This window comes from Saccostrea cucullata, unplaced genomic scaffold (assembly GCF_032062105.1).
Source record: "Saccostrea cucullata isolate Sc308-1 unplaced genomic scaffold, CSIRO_AGI_Scuc_v1 ctg5290, whole genome shotgun sequence".
Taxonomy (NCBI): domain Eukaryota; kingdom Metazoa; phylum Mollusca; class Bivalvia; order Ostreida; family Ostreidae; genus Saccostrea; species Saccostrea cuccullata.
In genome coordinates this window covers 64,787-83,425 of record NW_026940586.1, presented here as the reverse complement: position 1 = coordinate 83,425, position 18,639 = coordinate 64,787, and the positions used below count along the sequence as shown (strand labels likewise).

General features: G+C 35.4%; 1 protein-coding gene across 1 annotated transcript in view; it reads left to right on the top strand.

The window, feature by feature from the left end:
• The first annotated feature begins 4,261 nt into the window (after window positions 1–4,261).
• Window positions 4,262–18,639, top strand: part of LOC134255660 (structural maintenance of chromosomes protein 5-like) — a 41,296-nt gene continuing 26,918 nt past the window's right edge. The window contains exons 1-9 of the mRNA XM_062738183.1: window positions 4,262–4,450; window positions 6,038–6,232; window positions 6,648–6,747; window positions 8,166–8,291; window positions 9,836–10,048; window positions 10,286–10,447; window positions 12,922–12,993; window positions 17,053–17,114; window positions 17,362–17,437. Coding sequence (XP_062594167.1) covers window positions 4,323–4,450; window positions 6,038–6,232; window positions 6,648–6,747; window positions 8,166–8,291; window positions 9,836–10,048; window positions 10,286–10,447; window positions 12,922–12,993; window positions 17,053–17,114; window positions 17,362–17,437 — 1,134 coding nt within the window. The 5' untranslated portion in view covers window positions 4,262–4,322. The remainder of the gene's footprint in view (window positions 4,451–6,037; window positions 6,233–6,647; window positions 6,748–8,165; window positions 8,292–9,835; window positions 10,049–10,285; window positions 10,448–12,921; window positions 12,994–17,052; window positions 17,115–17,361; window positions 17,438–18,639) is intronic.

The following is an 18,639-nucleotide window of genomic DNA, read 5'->3' as shown; positions in this document are numbered from 1 at the left end:
GAAAATCTTCTTCTCCGCTTCTGGGTATTAAATCAACTAACTAAGTACATAGTTATGATGAGCAAGACTACCTCTTCCAAAATTTTGAATTTTATGGTCCCAGGATCAGGGGTTCCAGTGCTAGGGAGAGGCTATATAGATTATATAGTGAAAATACATTAATTTGAAAATCTTTTCCTTTGCTCCTGGGTTTTATGCCAATGATCGTATATATATATTTATGATGAAGAAAGGTGCATCTAGCAAAATGATTATTTTTTATGCCCCCCCCCCCCATCCCTGGGGCGGGGGGGGGGGGGTTACATAGTCTGAAAATAAATTAATGCTTTGAAATCTGCTCTTTGGTATTGTAACGTGCAACGCGACCGAGCTTGATGTGTGATATGTCTTGTATCACCGAGGCGTTACAATCAGGTTCGTTAACCTGTTAACTCAGATTTTTGTTGACCAAATTTAAGATATATACAAATACAATACAATAGTACAATGGGTTTCTTCTTGATTGGACAACCACTAACTGTGGTCAACGGGTGTCTCCCGCAAATGAATCACTACGGTCCTGCCACTTCACAAGTACTGCTGCATCTTGGCACTTCCCCCACTTCTATTCGTGGGATGCCACCTCTCTCTACAACCAAGTGTCTGCCTTATTCAGGTCTTACGTGCTTTGGTGTACTGTGAAACACTTAGCCGTATATCCCCTGCATCCGTCTGCCTTATTCAAGTCTTGTGACACGATAGCGGTGTTTTTCTTTGAAGTTTACTGTTCTGTATTAGCAATACAGAACGGGACTGTGGTGGGCGGAGCTACTTTCCCTTCTGTATTAGCTTTGTATACAGTATTGTATTTGCCAACTATTCTGTATCTAAAATACAGCACGGTCTAAAAATAAATCTGATTCAATTTAGCAAAAGCACGTACAAATAGTAAATGCCGATGTTTTCCTATTATAAATTTTGGGAAAATAGCCGGTATTTTCCTGAGAATATATAATGTCAAAATTTCTCAACCATTTTTTAAAAAACATTCCACACAGAATCTACACGTAATTTCGATCAAAACTAAACGGAAAATTCTCAATAACGGAAAACATCCTCTGTACGTAATTTAGATCCAAACAAAACGGAAAATTCACGGAAAACATCCACTCTCCCCGTGCAAAATCATTCAGGTCCATTTTTCCCCGTTTTTAATTTTTTTAAATCCTTCTCGCTGACGACAGCCACACGTCTCTTTCACTTCGTTTTCAATGTCGCAATTCAATTTGAAAATAAAAATCCGTGACATCAAAGTCGAAAAATTTTCTGTAAATCCTGTTTTCGTAAATCCAGTTAAACCGGAATTTTGATATCCCTGAAATATATTATGATAAATCTCCATCTACAATAGATCACAACAATGACAATGACGGTTAAATCCTCCAATTTATCCATTAAGACTGACTATCACTCGATTACGTCTACCCCGTTAAACTGTCAAAACAAATCTGACCGAATTTTACGTTTTCCGTGGAAATATATATACTGCGGATGCGTACTCCCCGTCGGGGCCTCATCTACAGAACTCCAGCGGAAGTTTGGATGCTGCAAAGTAATAAAGTGGGCGGAGCTATTTTTGATTGATCGTGTCACAAATCATTTAGAGAACTCGACAGGTTCTGTATCGTAGATACAAATTTGGGGGTGGAGACTCGTGCTAAAGCACTCGTCCACCCCCAAATTTGTATCTACGATACAGAACCAGTCGAGTTCTCTAAATAATACTTACGACCGTATGCAAGAGAAGAAACAAACTAATGTTTATCCACTCCGTCACCAGAGAGGTCCCCTGAGTTCCTGTAACACAGCATGTATTACCTCAGTGTGTCCCCAATACAAAGGCAGTTACAAACTACTTAAATGATTGTAAAATTAATATTTTTTAGTGTTTAATTCTTTATGTAAAAACGTAGGTCTAACGTTTATACGAAACTAACCAAAAACCATTTCCGTTTCACTACCCTCCCCTCAAGATTATATGCGTCCCGAATATGATTAACTATTCACAAATTATTTACAAATGTACAAAATTTGCAATGCCTGAGAATTTGTGACATCTCCCTAGGCATCGATGAATGCATCTTTGCTGAGAGTTTCTAGCACCTCACCAGGTGCTGATGCCTAGGCCAAATTGGTTAGTCGTCTAATGGCCTGGCCTAACTCTGGTATTGACTCAGATGCTCTTTGCCTTCGCTCTTTTAGCTGAACACGGTACAGATCTGTTTGGTTAGGAGGCAGAACCTCCTCAAGGGATCTGACCAGTGTCTTATTGTGCTGACCAGTATCGCTTGGCAAGTCACCTAACACTGACTGTGCTTGGCCACGTAGGGATACACTTAAATAAAGACCTTTCTTTTCTTCTGCCCAGCCATTTACAACAGCACAGGCCTCAAAATGTGATTTGTAGTCAAGCCAGGAACTTGTTCCGTCATACGTGGCTGGCTTAATTATATGGCCTGTCTTCGCATTGTCTGTCCCTATTGACAGCCTATGTGGTTTTGGTGTGTCGAACAGATGGCCCGTCACTACGTCGTCAACCCCAGCAATTGGTGTGTAGCTTGGTTTGCCTTCGTCTGAAAATCTAACTTTAGGCCGTGCGCCGTACTCGTCGAATGACACATCTCCTGACATACCGGTATTATCAGTACTGTGTGTTGCATATCCAGACTCTCGGCTTGCCGCATTTGTCTGACCACCGTCACTGGTTGGCGTTCTCATCCTTTGTATGAGCTTCTCCATTCGCTCTATAGTTTCTGACACTTTCTTAGACGAATCCATGGTCAACAAAATCCCGACGCTTGCCACCAAATAATGTAACGTGCAACGCGGCCGAGCTTGTTGTTGGTGGCGATATGTCTTGTATCACCGAGGCGTTACACTAGGTTCGTTAACCTGTTAACTCAGGTTTTTGTTGACCAAATACGATTATAATCAAATATATACAAATACAATGGGTTTCTTCTTGATTGGACAACCACTAACTGTGGTCAACGGGTGTCTCCCGCAAATGAATCACTACGGTCCTGCCACTTCACAAGTACTGCTGCTTCTTGGCACTTCCCCCACTTCTATTCGTGGTATGCCACCTCTCTCTACAACCAAGTGCCTGCCTTATCCAGGTCTTACGTGCTTTGGTGTACTGTGAAACACTTAGCCGTATATCCCCTGCATCCGTCTGTCTTATTCAGGTCTTACGACCATATTCAAACAAATGTTTATCCACTCAGTCACCAAAGACGTCCCCTGAGTTCCTGTAACATAGCATGTATTATCTCAGTGTGTCCCCTATACAAAGGCAGTTTCAAACTACTTAAATGATTGTAAAATTAATATTTTTTAGTGTTTAAGACTTTATGTAAAAACGTAGGTCTAACGTTTATACGAAACTAACCAAAAACCATTTCCGTTTCAGTATATGATAAAATTTGCAAAATTTTGAAATATATGGCCCCAGGGTCCGTGGTTCCTTTGGGGTGAGGTGCAAAACTGGTTATAAAGTGGAAGTGCATTTTCTCTTTGTTACTCTGATCAACCTCTGGGTATTAATTAATAGAGTAAGCATGCTAAATTTATAATTATGATAAGCAATGGTGCCTCTTTCAAAATTATGAATTGTAAATGTCATGGCCTCTTGTTTTAAACACGAACCAAAGTTATTTGTTTGAAAGTTGTTACACGATACTCAGGTGACCTATAAGGCCCGTGGGCCTCTTGTTTTAATTAATATTTATCTTTCATCACATAATATATATTTGTATACATGTATCTGGGTGAGACATTAAATAATACAAATATAGGGTTTACCTTGGTGTATTCCTTAAGAGGATTTTGATCTATCCTACATGTACTTTTTCTTCGTTTAGTATTAACATTTCATAACTCTGCAAATTCCAGAGGGGGGGCTCAGGACCCCCATCCCCACCCTTACCCCTCTAGATCCGCGCATGCATTTTGAAAACTCTACACAAAGTTGTCTTCCGCACCAACGTAGCAGGAAGGACAACTCTAGACAGCACTATTTTTGCCAATATTGAATTGTCTATTCTTTCTCTTCGCCGTGAAATTAATGGTATTTTAGTTATTGATTTTTTTTCTACTGATACCCTTTTCATACCCGAAAATACACACATACACTCCTTTGTTACAGTTTGTAGATATTACTACAACAGCAAACACAAATAATTGTTTACTCATCGGGCTCGATATTTCCAATATTCCAAATTTAGATTTTACCCGGGAAGGCAGTCTCTATCATCATGATATGAAATTTGAGAAAAAACAGGATGAAAATGGGAAGCAGAAGAAATCTAAGCGCTGCAGCACTAGTTGGCCGTGTTCAAAAACCCAAACTAGTCATAAATTCCGAAAGAGAAGAGGGTTCAATCGTGAGAATCAAGCTCGATAACTTTTTGTAAGTGTTATGGTAGCGCCATTCCTAGGAAGCTTTGCAGACGTTCTATTTTGGTTCGGATTTTGTGTATATAGTGTTTATGAGAACAGAAAAGTTATACAAAATTGTGTCAATATTTTTCCAGCAATGTGCACATTGAACTTTTTGTCAATTCGTTAGTGCAATGTAGAACAGTAAAATGTTTTTGTGAAATCGAAAATGGTGCATACACAGAGATTTATCAGTGTTGTGGGACTCATGTGGGACTTATTTTCTCTGTGGGACTTGTTCTAGTATCATCACTATGTAGAACTATTATAATTTTTTAAAAGGGTGTACATGTCAGTCGGATTAAATTGATCAGGTCCATGTTCAAATACTATTTAATATAATATGTTGATTCTACCTACGTAGCTATTAATAGCTACGTAGGTGACATTCGGTGCGTATGACTCTACCCAAAGTAGCTATTTTTACCTACTCTGTGCTTTACTTGCATTTTGTGGCCAAAAACGCATAAATTCATTAAATCAAGGCAAGTTTATTTTTCTTTTAACATGGTGAGCTCCAGATTTCATGATACAATCACACTAATGATGGATATGACAAAAATTTGGCCAAAAAATGATTACTTCGTATATTATCATTTTTGCATAGAAACTAATGTAAAATTGCCAATTCTCTTTAGATATAGTAATCATTTTTTGACCAAAATTTTGTTATATTCATCATCACACTGTATAAAAAAATATGGTATTCACCATGTTGCGCAGTTCCTGCGTTTGGCCACAAAATGCAAGTAAAGAAGAAAGTAGGTAAAAATATCTACTTTGGGTAGGTTTAAATACCTACTTAGCTATTAATAGCTACATAGGTAAAAATAGTCTTTAGACTGGACCTGTTGATTGCACAATGTTCATGTTTAATATATTATTGTATTTAATGATTTATTAATTTAGTAAATGACTGATTTTGGACGTTTAATGGCTGCAAACATGGTATGAGATTGATAAAAGGTTTTTTTTTCAAGTTGATCAAGTGTTGAAGAAACTGCATCTTGGATTGAAATCTTGTCATATCTTTAATTGGTGGTTTCAGTCAGTCTTTTAATGTTTTATTTTTAGCAGATTTTTGAACATGTTAACCAGGGATCAACATTTATGTATAACTGTTAACTTTAGAGGGAACAAGAACAGTAGACTATATTGTCTGAAAGTTGACTAGAGCTACCTCCACTAGAATTGATCTGTGGATCATTGAATGAGCTAATTGATTTGTACACAAATCACAAAAAACGAAAACAGTCAAATAATGAAATTATTTAAATTGCAAATAATTAAAACTGTAGTGAAACAAGTAGGCTAGAGTTTCTCTTGGACTCCAAAAAATTATATTTAAAAGGGGCCAAAATTATTGTTGGTTTTTCAAAGTTGGCTTAATTAAAGTTCTAAAACACTGGAATGTCAGTGGAATTGTCTTTGAGTTAACCATATAAAATTCATGCTTTAAAATATTTAGACTCAATTTTTAACATGTTTAAAAACTGAATAAAATTTCTTTTATAATATCTTTCTATATATAATTCATGCAGTTATCATTGTTTTGCAGGACTTATGATTCTGTAGAATTTCTGACAGGCCCTTCTTTAAATGTAATTATTGGACCGAATGGTACAGGAAAGAGCTCCATTGTCTGTGCCATATGCCTGGGATTGGGGGGTAAGACTGGACTACTGGGACGAGCTCAGCAGTATGGAGACTACATCAAGTATGGATGTCAGAAAGCAAAGATTGAATTAGAACTGTAAGTTACATTCGTAGATCAGTAAGTGAACATATCAATAATATTATGATCACAGCAGGGATGTATCGTGTAGATAATGCTCCTCCACCTAATGATATAAAATTGTGTACATTTAAAAAATAAAACCCCAAGTGTAAAAACAAAAATCAAAGTACATGTAGAATCATCAAGGTACAAAAACATTCATGAAAAAAAAAATGTTCGTTTGTTTGTAAAATTGTTCCCTATCCCAAAGATATTTGCTTTTACTTAGTGATCAAGCAATCTCTCTACCAAAATAAAAAAAATAATCTCTTCAAATCCCTGGTAAAAATTGCATTGATTGCAAGAGTAAATGTGCAATAAACACATGATAAGAATGCAAGTTGTGCCTAAAAAGTTTGTTATTTGTTTAATTATCATGTTTATGTTACAGGTATAACAGCAATGGAGAAAATTGGATCATCTTGAGAGAAATCCAGAAAAACAACACCTCTTCCTGGTCTGTCAATGGTCGCACGGCAACTATGAAATCGGTACATTCTGATTCATTATATTCAATATCCAGAATTTTATTTATCTTTTTTGCTTAAAGTAACTTCCTCATAGGCATGAGTGGGTCCTCAATACTAAATTAGTTTTTGTATTGAAATTTGGAAAACTTCTTTTAAGAGCAGCAGGACCAAATTTAGACAAATTAGTATGGAAACTTCCCTGTTTGTTGAAGTCTTGTGTATATGTATCCAAGTCATACTCTAGAGGGCTTAGAAGATGGTATCGAAAAGGTCAATGTTTTACATGGAAGTCTATAGAAAAAAGGTTTATCATAGCAGCAAAAGCAGTATTTCATTCTGTGGAAGTCCCTCCCCCCCAATGAAATTTATGTGAGTTCGTGATTGAATCATGTTAGGGATTGTGGAAGTCCCCAACATGATATACTGAAACGCAAAAGAAACGCAACAAGCAGTAATCTACTAATGTTTAAATTTTTTATCTAATGATTTTCAAAAAAGAATACAGTAAGGCTAAATTCACTTCTCAGAATATCAGAGATTTGTTAAAAGTGTTAAATGTTTATCTTTTAACTTTACCAAGTAACATATGACTGTTAAAACACCCCCCTCCCAGCAATTCAATTACAACATGCAAGACTGCCGTAAACAGCAATTGCAGCTTAATTTCTACGATACAATAGGTTCATCAATAGCGAGATCTAAGGGAAGGAATTATTCTTTGCCATTTTTAAATGCCTGTTTTTCAGATGATTAGGTCGAATTTTCTCTAACTTAGCGCATTGCAGTAACCCTTGGACTTCCGGTCCAAGGACTTTCATTTATGCATACGATATGTAAGATCGCGTTGAGGAGTAATGTAGTGTATTTTTGCATCATCAACTCTCCATCACCTTTACCTTTACTTTGAGATTTTCCAGCTAGAGCAATGGAAATGCATACTTAAGCCATTTTCAAGAAGCCTTAGCATCGTTACGGGAAACGAGAAGAGATTTTATTTTTTGAAATATTGCTGCATTACTTAAGATGAACAGTACAAACCCTTAAAACTCCATAATATTGCCAAATGTTTTGTTAAACATGCAATTTTTGATTTCTGTTAAGCAGACTCAAACTTGACTTCCGGTTATGGTATGAAAATCGTTCAACCGTTAAATTACCAATATTTACCAAATTGAAGATATCCATAATTTTGAGATACAAAATTCTTTACTTTACATAATCATTTCCCACTAATGTAGGGTGTTGCCTTTATTTTGTGTTTCAGTATATATAGGAAACCATCTGTTAAATCTTTCTCTCAAGATAAGGCGGGCCAATTTGACTAGAGTGAGTAAGTCTGTCCATGGGCCAGGCCAGGCTCTGGTTTGTTTTATGTATGAATATTTGTTTTATAAATTTTATTTCTTTGTTTATAAATGTAAGTGTGATGTGTTTTAAAGGTGGATGAACTAGTGGCCAGACTGAATATTCAGGTGGGAAATCTCTGCCAGTTCCTGCCTCAAGAAAAGGTGGCAGACTTTGCCAAAATGACACCAGAAGATCTCCTAGAAAACACAGAAAAAGCTGTAAGTTAAATTGATTGCTTCATCACTAAATGACTAAAAAGTCAGACATGATGAAGAGTCATAGACACAGTTTTGATGTTTATAGCCATGAAAAGTTTGGGCAGCACCCATTATTTTTACATGTTGTGAGAGTGTCTTGGACTGATTAAGTGTGAAATCACTGCCGTAAAATCCCATGTATAGAGCACAATGTTTTAAAAGACGCACCCCCAACTTTGGGGGTAAAAATCCTGAAAAAAACGCTGGTCCTATGTAAAAAGCACATCCCAAAAATGCAGAATTTGGATGTGACATTACTTTTTCTAGTACAGTAACTTAAAATAAAATAATGAAAAATTTACGAATCTCAAACGAAAGTAGAACGTCAGTTTTTTCACTTTACGTATTCAAGTGTGCATGTGTGAACATTTTAATTTAATCTTTGTAATAGTTATCTAAGAAGAGGTAATAATACTTCATTATTTTCTTTTTAATTAATTCCAAGCCAAGCGTGTTATCAATTTATGCTTACCAGTAGAATGCATATATACCAAGCGTGTGTCAGTATGTACGTAAACAAAACTGGGTCATACCCAAGCGATATTAATGTGGAAAATTTGGCTTTTAGTAATTTAACAGTTCTTGGTATCCATTGATATTTTTCTTGAATGTAATTGACTGTTTTTACAAATACATTTATATGTGCTTACACTGGCTAGTGTTTTAATAACGCAGGTGTTGAAGTGATAATTGTTATATAAACAATGGTCCTGGCCTACGTGACAACATAGACTGAAGTTAAATATTGCAATGACGCGGCAATAGGCAATAGAATCCCTAACAATTTGTAACTGGAATTACATATCTAAAATTAAAAAAAATAAAATAAGTTATAGAATTGAGAATAATTCAGAAAACATGAAAAAGATTATAGCTGTTGACTCATTTATAGGTATTAATTAAATACATCTATGTCTTAAGCGACATGCATTTCGTTGATGATATAAGCGACGGTAGTTCAAAATGGCGGAATATGCAATGGAAATAAAATATAAACAAAGATCGTTTTTCATCAGAATTTTATTTTTGAAACGGTATTCTTTCTTTCAACACTAAGGGTATATGTTTATTTCTACAACAGGTAGGGCTTACGTATATAACTCTCTGAAATTAGATTAACTTTGACGTAATTGGTTACAAAGGATAATCAGTTTAAATGGATCAGGAAAATGGTTCTCGGCACTGCGAATGTGACCTGAAAAAAGGGGGTTGAATTTTGTTCCTATGTATTGAGCATTTTTTTTGTTGAGCGCATCCCTACTTTTGAACAATTTTCTGAACGAAAAAAGTGCGTCCAATACAAGGGATTTTACGGTGATTTTCTTGTTGGAATAATTTTTGTTGTTTTCATGCAAAAAGAGACAAGGTTATCTTCTCCACGTAATGTTTAAATTTCAAATATGTGAACACTTAACAATTCTTCAAATCTAAGATGGATTCCACTGAATGGTTCCATTCGGGTTGATCAAAATACATGTATTTTATTGCTTAGTAATTTTCTATAGGTTGGGATACCAGAGATGTATGAAAATCATCAGCGCCTAAAACAGTCGAGGATAGAAGCTCGCTCACACACACAAAACTTCAACAGTCTGAAAGAAAGATTGGCAGACCTGCAGCAAAGGAATGCACGCTTAGAGCAGGATGTCAAAAACTTTGAAGAACGCGAAAAACATCTGGAAAAAATAAGAATTATGAAAATGAAGAGGCCTTGGCTTGTAAGATACACATACCCTTTTGTTGTACAAATACAAAATATGAAATGGTATTTTTCGGTTAATGCAAGTAGATGAATATTTGTTGTGGCCGGAAAATATTTTCATAACCATTAAAGGAAAATTGATCAATGAATTTACTTCCCAATGCAAGAAAGAAATATGCACTAACAATGAACTTCTTTGAGAAGCCAATATAGGAAATGAATTTGCCTAAAATGGGATGTCAATGTATTTCAGGAATATGAGATGCACAGACAAGAGCATGATAGGCTGAAGATGCACCGAGATAAAAAAGTCGAGGAGTTAAAGGCGGCCAAATCCAAGCTCCACCCGCTGGACAGGAAGATAGACGCCCTGAGGAAAAAGAAGGAAGAAATGGATGCCCAGATGAAATCCAAGGTGCATAAAATGATCTTATGAATGTTACTATGTATGAGAGGTTGTATCAAAAGTCTTAAAAAAAAAAAAAATAGGGTTGTGACTATTCAGGGTTCAATTGATTTAGTTCGGTTTCTGTTCAGAATGATGCGGTTCATTTGTATATTTCATAGAAATTAACATATATATTTCCTAATGTCTGATATATTTTATTTTGCATACAGGTAAACTTCGGTATCTAGACATCAGATATGTCGACAACCTGGGATATGTCGACGTCCGTCCGCGGTCCAGGTGTCATATAATATATTGAACCCTGCGATATTTTGAACCCGGGTTCAAAATATCGCTGCAAAATATTGAACCCCCCTATAGAATATTGAACCTGGGGTTCAAATTATTATGGCCATAAAACACTGAGTCCCCCTGCCCTTTTAATTTAAGAGGTAGGGGGGTTCAAAATATTATGGCCATAAAATATTGATTCCCTGCCCTTTTAATTTTACAGGTAGGGGGGTTCAAAATATTATGGCCATAAAATATTGAGTCCTTCTGCCCATTTAATTTTACAGGGAGGGGGTTCAAAATATGGCTATAAAATATCGAGTCCCCAACTCCTTTAAATTTTAGAGGGAGGGGGGTTTAAAATATTTGGCCATAAAATATTGAACCCCCCTGTCCTTTTAATTTATAAGGGAGGGGATTCAAAATATTATGGCCATAAAATATTGAGTCCCCTGTCCTTTAAATTTAAGAGGGAGGGGGTTCAAAATATTATGGCCATAAAATATTGAACCCCCCTGTCCTTTAATTTAAGAGGGAGGGGGGTTCAAAATATTATGGCCATAAAATATCAAGTCCCCTTTCTATTTGATTTTACAGGGAGGGGAGTTCATAATATTATGGACATAAAATATTGAGTCCCCCTGCCCTTTTTAATTTTAGAGGGAGGGGGGTTCAAAATATTATGGCCATAATATTTTGAAACCCCCTCCCCGTAAATTATATAAGCAGGGGGGCTCAATATTTTATGGCCATAATATTTTTGAACCCCCCTCCCTGTAAAATTGAATAAGCAGGGGGACTCAATATTTTATGGCCATATATTTTGAACCCCTCTCCCTGTAAAATTAAATGGACAGGGGGCTCAATATTTTATGGCCATAATATTTTGAACCCCCCTCCCTGTAAAATTAGATGGGCGGGGGACTCAATATTTTATGGCCATAATATTTTGAACCCCCCCCCCCCCCCCCCCCGTAATATGAAATGGGCAGGGGTCTCAATATTTTATGGCCATAATATTTTGAACCCCCTCCCTCATAAATTAAATGGACAGGGGGACTCGATATTTTATGGCCATAATATTTTGAACCCCCCTCCCTGTAAAATTAAATGGGCAGGGGGACTCAATATTTTATGGCCATAATATTTTGAACCCCCCTCCCTTTAAAATTAAATGGGCAGGGGGACTCAATATTTTATGGCCATAATATTTTGAACCCCTCTCCTTGTAAATAATAATCGACAGGGGATTCGATATTTTATGGCCATAATATTTTGAACCCCCTCCCTAATAAATTAAATGGACAGGGGGACTCGATATTTTATGGCCATAATATTTTGAACCCCCCTCCCTGTAAAATTAAATGGGCAGGGGGACTCAATATTTTATGGCCATAATATTTTGAACCCCTCTCCCTGTAAAATTAAATGGTCAGGGGGACTCGGTATATTATGGCCATAATATTTTGAACCCCTACCTCTTAGATGAAAAAGGTAGGGGTTCAATATTTTATAAGGGGGTTCAATATATCGCAGCGAAAAAGTGAACCTGGGTTCAAAATATTATGCGATATTTTGAACCCGGGTTCAATATATCGCGGTATCAAAATATTACAGCATTATTTGCTATATAAATGATTTGCAAAAACTCTGATATGTCGACCTCGGTAATGTTGACTACCCTGCTTATCTCAACGTTTTTCACAGTCCCAAGAGCGAAATTTACCTGGTATATGTCGACATCGGGGCAATTTTTTGCTCTACTTAACCTAATTGTTTGTCAGCTGGTCGCTTGTCACGCAGGGACGACTCCGTGTATCTCGACGTGGTCAGAAATTCACACCTTTCACACCCATGTTTTGACTACATACTGCTCTGTAGAAATGTGTTTGTAGAGGAATTCCAAGCCCCCTCGGCGTCTCTAATACGTTAATTGTTTAATGTTTAGCTTGGGTAATATCATTGATAAATCTTTTCGATTCTGCGTAAATGTAAAACCGTTCATTTACATGTATGTCGAAATCTATAGCTAACAAAACTTAAAGATTTTATTTAAAAAATGTAACTGAATAACAATGAACAATATGCACTTTGAATTCAATTTAACTCGTCGATGTCTAGATAATGAAGTTTACCTGTAGTTGGTTAATGATTTTCCAAATCTGTTAAACGTGCATGCAAAATGCAATATTTCTGATTTTTTTTTTCAGACAGATGTGTTGAGAAAGTATGCAAATGATGCCCATGGCAATAGCAAGGAAATCGAAAAGTACACTGATCAGGTAACCAATATATCAATTTATAGTCCCGATTTTTTTTCATATACATGTTTACATAACTATTAGCAGATTTAAGCTTGATTTCATGAACTTTCAGTCTCGTAAAATCCTTGATCTTGTCGTCAGAATGCAATCCTGTATCCCATTTTTAGCTCACCTGAGCCAAAGGCTCAAGTGAGCTTTTCTCATCAAAATTTGTCCGTTGTCTGTCGTTGTCGTCGTAGTCGTTGTCGTTGTTGTTGTTGTAAACTTTTCACATTTTCATCTTCTTCTCAAGAACCATTGGGCCAATTTCAACCAAACTTACTACAAAGTATTCTTGGGTAAAGGGGATTCAAGTTTGTTCAAATAGGGCCATGCCCTTTTCCAAGGGGAGATAATTATGAATTAGAGAAAAATTAATGGCATTTTAAACAAATCTTCTTCTCAAGAACCACTGGGCCAGGAAAGATGAAACTCATGTGGATTCATCCTCAGGCAGGTAGATTCAAATTTGTACAAATCATGACCCCCTGGGGTAGGGTGGGGCCAAAATGGCCGATCAAAGTTTTACATAGGAATATATAGGAAAAATCTTTAAAAATCTTCTTCTCAAGAACCACTTGGCCAGGAAAGATGAAACTCATGTGGAATCATCCTCAGGTAGTGTAAATTCAAGTTTGTTCAAATCATGACCCCTGGGGGTAGGGTGGGGCCAAAATGGCCGATCAAAGTTTTACATAGGAATATATAGGAAAAATCTTTTGAAAATCTTCTTCTCAAGAACCACTGGGCCAGGAAAGATGAAACTCATGTGGAATCATCCTCAGGTAGTGTAGATTCAAGTTTGTTCAAATCATGACCCCCGGGGGTAGGGTGGGGCCAAAATGGCCAAAGTTTTACAAAGGAATATATAGAAAAAATCTTCTTGTCAAGAACCATTGAGACAAGAAAGATGAAACTCATGTGGAATCATCTTCAGGTAGTTTAGATTCAAGTTTGTTCAAATCATGACCCCAGGGGGTAGGGTGGGGCCAAATAGCCGTTAAAAGTTTTAAATAGGAATATATAGGGAAACCTTTTAAAATCTTCTTTTCAAGTACTTCAAAGCTTAGTGATATTTTTAGGGAATCATCCTCAGGTATTGTAGATTCTAGTTTGTTCAAATCATGACCCTCTGGGGGGTTAAAATTCAAGCCTCCCCCCTCCCCACCCTCAGTTATCTTTCAGTTCTGATCTGATATGTGCTTTTTTCTAGCCAATTGCTCAGGTGAGCGATGTGGCCCCTTGGCCTCTTGTCTATTGTAATTTACCCATGATGCTGTAAAAGCAGGCATATTTGTGTGGGATTAAATTTTGTTTATTTCATTTGAAACCATTTTCAACGAAATTAAATCCCACACAAAATATCTATATGACTATGAACTGAATAGGGTTATTTTCAAAACAACGAAATTGAATGCCTACGAAACTGATTTTGATGAAAAATCAACAAAATTTCATGCCCACAAAAATTTGTGCTTCTACAGTATATCAACATGGCTGTACACAAATCTTGACCCCAATAAGGACCATTTTAATTTCCTTCTGATAGAGACCAACAACACTTGGACTGACTGTTATGTTTGTACTAGTGTAGCTGCATGAGGACTGCAAGGTGATAATTAACGTGAATCAACTAATTATCACCAGCGCTTAAAATAAAAAGTACTAACTAATGGCCCTTCAAGGATAATATAGAGAGTTTATTAAAGTTGATATTAAAAGATGGGACACTGACTTTGGTAGTGATGTAAATGGCTAAGCCTTTAGTGATTGAATATACTTGTAGATAATTGAAATATATATTTGTTTTATATTGTATTCATATTCTTTATATAATCCATACAAATGGCTGCAATGTTATTGTTGACAACTTACAAGAACGATTCCGCATGATTAACGCACGATTAATGCACGATTAAACCTGTTAGACGAACGATCCTTCACGCACACGATTCTACACGTTACAAGATCTTATACGATTGCTAACGGCTAATGCAAACACACAATTCTTCACTCAAAATAGTTGAAAATATCTAGGAATCGATATTTTCAAAACGAAAAATGGTTTAATACTGATTTAAGATTTCAAAGAATTATTAATATTATTTCATAGAATTTGAAATATAAAAAAACAAAAAAAAATGGAAATGAATATTTCTGTAACTACATACATGTAAGACTTACATGTAATATTTTAGATTATAAATAATTATTTAGGCAATTCTCCGATCTAAAAAAAGAAACGGATTTTTTTCGTACTATCAGAAGATAGATATATAGGTTGACCATTAAATTTGATTGAATTGGATTTCATAATATGCAGAAAGGGCAAATGACAGCATGGAATGACTTAGATTACAAGTTATATCCATATGTTTCCATTGATTCATTGTTTGTGAATGTCGAAAATTAATCTTCTCAATTATTTAACATTTTTTTATTTGTAGAAATTTAAAAATTAATTTCAAGTAAGCTCCAGAATTAAACACTGATAAACAAAACATTGAAAATCATGCCATGTGTACGCATATTCGCTGACTAAATACTTATGTAAGCATTGAGAAATGTTTACAGGGGTGTGCAATTAGAAAAATCAATAACTAGCCCACGGGCTAATGGCAGCTATAAAGTTACTAGCCCCAAGTGAAAAGTTACTAGCCAATATAGGAGCAAAAATTAAAATAAAAAACTATACGTTGAAAAGAAATCAATTTTTGAAAAAGTCAGGGTACTGAGGTCATTCTTTTTAAAATCAAAGTTTAATTCTCACTATGAAATTAAATCATGTATAAATTATAATGAAAGAAGATTAAAATGAATTTAGATAAATTATCTTCCCTTTTTTCTGAACATTGCACTAGCTCAACTAGAATGAAATTTAATTCATTTTGTTTTCATCTTAAATCATTAAATACACTATAAATATATTTTAAGTGAGTCATAAAATACTTATCTTTCTGTTGATTGAGTGATCGTAAATAATTTAATGAGATATCTGCATGTATTTAGCATAAACGAAAAAATAGAGGAAATTCGGAATAGGAAAAAACGATCGTTTTGGAAGTAAATAAGTCAGGTAGTGCTGCAAAACAGATAAGATTATGGAGATTTATTGAGAGTAGGAGCATGTTTTCAGAAAAATTTTCACTGGTTGGGAATTTGATAGCAAAAACGAGTGAAAATACAGGTTGTGCTTTTCATGTATTGCGTGCATGTGTATAGTTATAATTTTTACTAGCCCTACGGGCTACCTCCATGCAGAAAATCACTAGTCCGACCCCAAAAAGTGGTAGCCCCGGGCGTTGGGCGATGCTAATTGCACACCCCTGATGTTTATTTATTTGTAAAAATATTTATTTTTGATGTATTGATTTTAAAATAATATCTTGATCACAGCAGTCTGAAAATCATAGAAAAACAAAAAGTAACATCTAAGTACAATTTATCACAATATAGGTCGCGCTGTATTTGACGAGAACATAACATTGTATGACTTACTATATTGCTTGTTTACAAGCAGTAATTAGTTCGTTCCGCAATCAATTATGGAAATTGCGCTTCATTCATTTTATCTGGATTTAAATAAAAAAAAAAACAAGCGAAATGCTTGATTAACAAATAACATTCCGATAAAAACTTACAAAACGAAATTTACACGTTCCTATACGCATGATCCCGCACGATTAAAACCGCAAACGATTGAGTCTGATACACGCACGATCTCGCACGTTACACGGACGATCACGCACAATACATGAATGATTCTACACGATTGGTTTGTCAACAATAACGTTGCAGCCACTGTACATGTATTCCTTATATAATCCATACAAATGAAAAGATTAATAAATCTGCAAATTCACTAGAAATCTTCCATATTAAGTAGATTCTTGTTTATGGCGAGTGACCTGTAATTACAGCCATTGAAAACCACAGTGTTGGAAAAAAAAATTTTGTTTCCCTTGATTCACTTTATCGATAATTAGAAGGAAGATGACTGGATAAGTTTCTGAGCTTAAGAAATATTTTTTCTTCCAGTTTCAAGAGGTTCAAGATCTTCTCAAACAAAAAGAAAGTGAAGAAGAGAGTAGAAAAAGAAGGTAAATTGGATTTGCTTAATGGGAAAAAAAGTTGAAGTCTATCATTTAGGTCATTTATAAGAAGTTTCAGCTAAAACACAAGTGTTTAGTGAAACATAGATGCCCCATATGGCAGCTCATGACTAAAGTTAAAGGTTTTCAAAAGTAGGTCAAACTCAGAATTGTGCACCTACTTCCTGTTCATTTAATTTTGTCTTTATAATTATCATAGAAAATGAACTTTGACCTATTTTCCATGACATTGTAGAATCGTGGACCTTAGGAGACAAGTGGAGGCTTTAGAAGAGGAGCTTCAGACATCTGTAGAAACTGCAAATATTCAGGTGGGTCAAAAAGTAACAGAAGGTGGTCCACAAATTATAGTCAGTGCTTAATTTAAAAAAAAAAAAGAATCTCTTTTTACTTGCTCTTGTTTTAAATTCTTAGCCATTAAAGGTGAATTTCAGATTATTAAGTAAGTTTAATTTCTGCATGTACCTTGTTTCCTGTGGTATGCAATAAAATTAATTATATTTCATGGGATCAAATTTTCATGATTGAGGGAAAAAATATTTGTTTGAGAGGAGTTGAATTCAAATATGGAAATGTGTAACAAAAATTAAGCTCACAAACATAATGATAGACTATGATGCTTTCTGTAATGCAATTATAAAATGAAGCTTCAGAACTAGCTTTTTGGAAAATGATTTGGACAGACACACCACAAAGTCAAAAATCTTGCTTGAAGATGGGAGAACTGTTGTTTTTTTTTTGCATCTTCTTCAGTTTTCTAAACTCCCTTGTCTATTGTAATGCAAATGGGGAAAATTTTATTTGGTACACACATAGTCATTAAGCAAGTTTACGAAAATATGTGTATAAGAACAAACAAAGGGGAAATTAAAGTACAGTTTGGAAGAAACATCGGGGATGAAGTACAGTTTGGAAATGCATGTGAAAAGTGCAGTTCAAATTATTGTGTTTACATGAAGTATTGTATAATGTGGAAATTTTGGCAGAACACAAAGGATGACTGCACTTAAAGAAACTTAGATATTGCGACATAATTAATTTAAAAAACGGGCATATTTCTTTTAATGGTAGAAATGGCCAATGTCTTAACTGAAACTTTGTGTAATTACGTTAATTAAGAGTTCGTATTAACGAAGTTCGAAGTCGTTTTTATTGGGAGGGGTCATCGCATATTCTGGAATCTCCATAGGATAATGAGTACGCCCACCTTTTTACAGGCTTAATACATAGTCAGCGCATGTTTGTCTATTGTTCTCCTTTTTGACCACGTTGTTAACTGTTGAATATTATAATTAACCACGTGATTTCTATATCCAGGTAACTCTGTGAATACTAAAATTCCATCACGTGACGTGTAAGGAAACACGCATTCTGCTGGGCGATTGTGATTGTCCATATCTGTTTCAACTTATCCCTATCGAGCCACGGGTTATTTTTTTTTCTCTTAGATATCTTTAAGATTTTTCTTATATTTATCTCAAAGCGTTTCATTTTACTATATTTACATGTATAT